This window comes from Coregonus clupeaformis, chromosome 14 (genome assembly GCF_020615455.1).
Source record: "Coregonus clupeaformis isolate EN_2021a chromosome 14, ASM2061545v1, whole genome shotgun sequence".
Classification (NCBI taxonomy): domain Eukaryota; kingdom Metazoa; phylum Chordata; class Actinopteri; order Salmoniformes; family Salmonidae; genus Coregonus; species Coregonus clupeaformis.
Window position 1 is genome coordinate 27,655,252 of NC_059205.1, and position 6,000 is coordinate 27,661,251.

At 41.9% G+C, this 6,000-nt stretch overlaps 1 protein-coding gene across 1 annotated transcript in view; it reads left to right on the top strand.

Annotated features, from left to right (window-relative positions):
* The window catches only part of LOC121581068 (epidermal growth factor receptor), a 72,510-nt gene extending 67,324 nt beyond the window's left edge, over positions 1 to 5,186 (top strand). Inside the window, exons 23-27 of the mRNA XM_041896436.2 lie at positions 285 to 529; positions 700 to 867; positions 2,724 to 2,777; positions 2,966 to 3,059; positions 3,342 to 5,186. Of these exons, the coding sequence (XP_041752370.1) occupies positions 285 to 529; positions 700 to 867; positions 2,724 to 2,777; positions 2,966 to 3,059; positions 3,342 to 3,796 (1,016 nt within the window). The 3' untranslated portion in view covers positions 3,797 to 5,186. The remainder of the gene's footprint in view (positions 1 to 284; positions 530 to 699; positions 868 to 2,723; positions 2,778 to 2,965; positions 3,060 to 3,341) is intronic.
* The last annotated feature ends 814 nt before the right edge of the window (positions 5,187 to 6,000 follow it).

The window sequence follows — 6,000 nt, forward strand, 5'->3', positions numbered from 1 at the left end:
CATAAAATCAACAGTGTCATGTTTGGATTCAGTCTTGTTTCAGGTGAACTGTTGTGTCCTCACATTTGGTCTAATCATTTTCCCAGAATCTCCAAACTGTTCCCTTTCAATTGCTACCATGGTTATGCATTTTCATATTTCTTCTGTAAGAAACATTTCAATTTAGCCTTATCCAAACAGGCCAATTCCCACCTGTGTAATTCATTGTGACAGTAATTAAAGTTTTTAACTGAGATTATGCCATTGATTGTGACTCTTATCTATTTCACTGTACCTCTGTTTAGGTGTGACCGTGTGGGAGCTGATGACATTTGGGACCAAGCCCTATGACGGCATCCCAGCCAATGAGATAGCAGGGGTGCTGGAGAAAGGGGAGCGGCTGCCCCAGCCTCCCATCTGTACCATAGACGTCTACATGATCATGGTCAAATGTTGGATGATCGATGCAGACAGCAGGCCTCGTTTCCGAGATCTTATAGCTGAGTTTTCCAAGATGGCGCGGGATCCCCCACGTTATCTTGTCATCCAGGTAAGCATTGTAACTCATTGTCATGAATTACTGTGGAGTCACAGACAACACAAGCCTATTAAACTCACTCAGCCACTGTAAGGTTAGTGAACAAACACGACCTACTCTGTAATTCTTTCTGACTGGTCTTTGGGTACTGATGGTGAGATGTATGTGTGTGTCTCTTCCAGGGTGATGACCGAATGCACCTCCCAAGCCCCACAGACACCAGGTTCTACCAGAGCCTAATCAGTGGAGAGGACATAGAGGACGCTGTGGACGCAGACGAGTACCTGGTACCTCAGCACAGCTTCTTCTCCAGCCACAGTACCTCGCGTACCCAGCTCCTACACTCTATGGTACAATAACACATCCACTAGGCTAGCCATAATCTACTGCTTTGTCATCTCGTCCACTAGCCGGCTCTCTGTCGAACCGTCTGGTTTCACAGTGCCTCAGAACGGGACTTGACTGGAAGTCTATGGCAGGAGCGGATGAAACAACCGCTGGTTTTAATTGGCTGATCTCTCATTCAATCACCATCTAGCATAGCCTTTAGAACCTCCCCCTACATTGTGGACTTCAAAGCGTGAGCAGCAGAAGTGATTTAAACAAGGTTTAAGTGAGTTTGGAAAATCTGAAAATACACATTTTATAAATAGTTTTCACATATAAACTTTTTATGCCCGAACTCAGAATCAATTGGGCTTCCCAAAAATGATATGGTCAATGTGATAGAACATTTATTTTGATTGACGATTTTCGCCATTTTTCAAAGTCCCATCTAATACAGCTGTAGCAGACTCGCTCCCTCACCCGCCTTGATTTTCACCACACCCCTTTCAAGTTGCACAGTGTTACCATGCTCTATGCACCAGCAATTTGAGCCTGGGGACGAGGCTTAAATTGATAGAGAGATACTGTTTCTCAGACATAGTCTACTCCTATACTAAAAAGCATGTTCAATGGGGATTAGTCCAGGAGAAGGCTTAATCTGCATCCACCATCCACCAGCCACTGGCTCTCTGCCTCTGCACTCATTTCTAACACAGAGAATAGGTTTTTTAGTCTATTAAAGAAACTGGATTAAATGCATCATTGCAGTGAATCAAAGAAAAGGAATTCCATCGAACTTTTTATGCTCACAGCTCTTTTCTGTTGTTCTACAAAGAAGGGGTCTGCAGAATTTTGGTATCCACCTCTACCGAGTTCACATTTTGGCAGGGTGGAAATTGACGTTTATTGGGCAATTTAGACTACTGGAGGCAATTTAGGTTTCCCTACTACACCTTGGATTAGAACTAACAACCTTGTGGTCAATTGTTTCCGCAAAGGCTAGAACAATGTCTTTATTTATTTATCCTGTATTTAACAAGATGAAATGAGGTCATGTTGATAGTACGTATCCCTGTTCAAGTTCTTAGTTAGCCCCTTTTGCAATCGTAGTGAAATTGAATCTTGGAAACAGAGTAAATTTAATTTACGTGGGCGTTTATACCGTGTCATACCTGGCTTGAACAAGACAGGCCTCAATCGCCCACTTCCTGTTCCTATTAAATTGTCATCAGGGGGACTCTTCTTCCCCTGTCCTTTTTCTGACCCCCGACTCCCCCACTACTCCCTCACCCCCGCTTTCTCACATATGCCCCTTGATTGATAGCATTTGAGATGAGGAGAAATCCTCTCCTCTCCTCTCCTCTCCTCTCCTCCAAGAGGCCAGTGTTGGCTATCTGGGCTGTATGCCTGCCACTGAAAGCCGGCTGCTTACTCCATAAGCTTTCAATTACCTTTGCAGGCAGGCAGCACTACTTCTTCAATATCTTTCTGCCAGAATACAAGTTGAGGGACCTGCTTATATAATACCAGCGTTTGGTACAATATACAGCCTTTTATGGGCTTGGACTGGAGTCTTTGGCAGATGGTCCCCTGCTTCACTTCTTTTCATTTCCTCTTATTCAGCCTGTCGAAAATAATTACATTTGGATGAGCTGTTTTGTCACTCTTTTTATTAATTGTGGTTGCTTTTATTTTACCTTCTTCATACGCATTTATGAAATTAAAAGGTTTTGACCTTTCTAAACATTACTGTAAAGAACTAACAAGAACTTAGTAGAAGTAGGCCTACAGAAATGTGGATATTTATTTATGTTTTTGTGGTATTTTACCAGATGTGTTGGAATGTAATTTTTGACCTGGGTATAAATCTGTGTTTCAGAGCCAGAACAGCACATTGAACAGTAGCTTTGGAATGTGCCACAGCAGAAATGGGGTAAGAGAGACACACATATTTTTTTTTTGTAACAGTCAACATCACAAATGCACATTGAGGTGTATTGAAAAGGAAACTTTGTAGCATTGACAGTCTTTCACAATATGAAACAACTCTCATCTCTAACTCATATGATACTTTGCAGTTAAGGTGTGGCTTTGGACTAACAACGATTTTATTCTACCTAGAATGGGTTCCCTGTCAGAGAAGGAAGCATGGTTCTCCGGTACATTGCTGATCCCACAGACAGGTTATTGGACCAAGCCTTCCAGCCAGCTCCAGGCAAGTATGCTCCTTGACCGCCCAAAGGGTCTTAACCTGAGAACATGTCTCACTTCCTAAGAAATAGTGATACATTGTGAAGTTTTCTTACCAGAAACAGTTTTATTTTCAAAGGAAGAAGGACCTCTGCTGGGCAATGGCTGTAGGTCATATGCCACGTAGCGCGTCTCTGTCATTGTTTAGAAACCTACAATTGAACATTTAATAAAATGTCTTCACTTAGTACACAGAGTGGTTGTTTTCCTGCTGTAGTAACTCATTTCTGTTATTTCGCTTCAACAGACTACATGAACCAGAATGGAATGTCGGACATGATGAACCCTGTATACCAGCACCCCGGTCCCCCTCGCACCCTCCTCCCCACCATCTCCTCAGACGACACAGAGACAGAGTACCTGAACTTCTATAAGAACGGGGCAGTGGGGCCTGAGTACCTAAACACCCTCCAGCCCTCCCTCCTCTCCCCAACCACCTCCAATGGCATCTCCCCCATCACCTCCAATGGCCTCACCCCCACTGCTAACAGCCTTTTCCCCATGTTCAATGGTCTCCCCTCCCCGAGCTCCAATGGCCTCTACCCCACTTCCAATAGCAGTCTCCACTGCGTCCAGAAATACCAACCCCAGAACAGTATAGATAACCCAGACTACCAGCAGGACTTCACCCCTTCCGTCAAGACCCATGCTAACGGACACATCCCAGCCACAGAGAACACAGAGTACCTAGGCCCAAACTGAGGCCTGTTATCCCCCACCTCCCACTGTGGATGAAATGAGACACCGGGTAATAAGGCTCTCTATCCTACTGAGAGAAGGCATAACGTCTTTGTTTAGCAGGGGTAGGGGTACCATGGACTGCTTTGCATTGTATTTATCCCTGCCTAAATGAGCCAAGTGTGCTCTCTATTGTTCGCCAGTTGTAGTACTTATTGTACAGTACTGTGAAACTCTCCTCATTCCAACAACTCTTCCATTTCAAACTGAGTCTGTGCTGATAGTTTGATGAGATGAGACCGAAGTGAGGCTCTTGGTGTTTAACTCCATTGTGTGCAAAAAAGCAAGAGAGCACCTTAGGCCTATACATTCAGATACTGTAGCCCATATCAGAAACCCATAGGTATCATGTTGCACAATACAATGTTGTGATACGAAAGTGGAGAAACACTATTACTAGACAAAATAGTGTATCCTTCAGTCCTTGAGATCTGATGCTCCTGTGAAAGAAATTGACAAAACACTATTATGTGGCAGCTCACCCCTTTCTTGCCAACACATAATTTTTTTGTTTTTTTTACATTTTAGTCATTTAGCAGTTAGTGAGTGCATACATTTGTATTTATTTTTTTCATACATAGACGGTACATGTACTATAAGATGTCACTGATACAGTATTGGTGTATTGAGTATATAGTATTGGGTATTTAGCTCCCACATCTAAAGGGCTGGAACTGTTAAAACAACAGTTGGATGTCTGAGCTCTTCCGTGTGGAACCTACAGTTTGAGACATGCTGGAGTCAAATGTTGCTGAACATTGGTGTCAGAAGTGGAAGGTGGAGGCCCTCATCTGTGTCTGATGGTGGCTGGTCCATGGAAGAACTTCTGAAACCTGACAGGACTCTTCCTGAAGGAGGGGTTGATGAGGACACATCAATGGCAAATATTGCTATTGATGACTTTGCTGAAGGCTTTATAACTTTTATCATATTGCCAGATGGGAGAGACACTGACCGCTGTTGGTGCCCCAGTGTAACTGCATCAATATTAGGACGTCTGTATTGTTTATTATTGTTTTGTACAGTAGGGCCATTAGTTCTGACACTACATCTGTAAATCTTCTCACAGCTTTAAAGTCTTGCACTCTTGCAGGTACTCAAACTTTCCCAGTTTTAAATGAACATATTAAATAGCTACTTGTCATTTGAGAGCCTGCTGTTTGACAGAGGTACATGTACAGATAAGTATGAGATTATGTTGTGTACAATATATTAAATATGGTCACCTATAAATTAACCTATCAACATTCCTCATCTAAATGGTCTTGCCACTTTATATATAAATATGCAGTTATTGACGAACTGTAATTATTTCCTTTCAAAGTGAAAATGAATAAAACATTGTTATATTGAACTATTTATAGTGGGTTTTTTTAACCTATTTACACTGTTCAACTGCCAATCTGAGTGTTTTTCATCCTGGTTTATTTAGCTGAACAAACAAGATTATTAAGGGTAAAAGATATATATATACACTACCATTCAGAAGTTTGGGGTCACTTAGAAATGTCCTTGTTTTCCATGAAAACATACAGTTGAAGTCGGAATTTTATATACACTTAGATTGGAGTCATTAAAACTCGTTTTTCAACCACTCCACAAATGTCTTGTTAACAAACTATAGTTTTGGCAAGTCGGTTAGGACATCTACTTTGTGCATGACACAAGTCATTTTTCCAACAATTGTTTACAGCCAGATTATTTCACTTATAATTCACTGTATCACAATTCCAGTGGGTCAGAAGTTTACATACATTAAGTTAACTGTGTCTTTAAACAGCTTGGAAAATTCCAGAAAATGATGTCATGGCTTTAGAAGCTTCTGATAGGCTAATTGACATCATTTGAGTCAATTGGAGGTGTACCTGTGGATGTATTTCAAGGCCTACCTTCAAACTCAGTGCCTCTTTGCTTGACATCATGGGAAAATCAAAACAAATCAGCAAAGACCTCAGAAAAGGAATTGTAGACCTCCACAAGTCTGGTTCATCCTTGGGAGCAATTTCCAAATGCCTGAAGGTACCACGTTCATCTGTACAAACAATAGTACACAAGTATAAACACCATGGGACCACGCAGCCATCATACCGCTCAGGAAGGAGACACGTTCTGTTTCCTAGAGATGAACGTACTTTGGTGCGAAAAGTGAAAATCAATAAACATCTCAA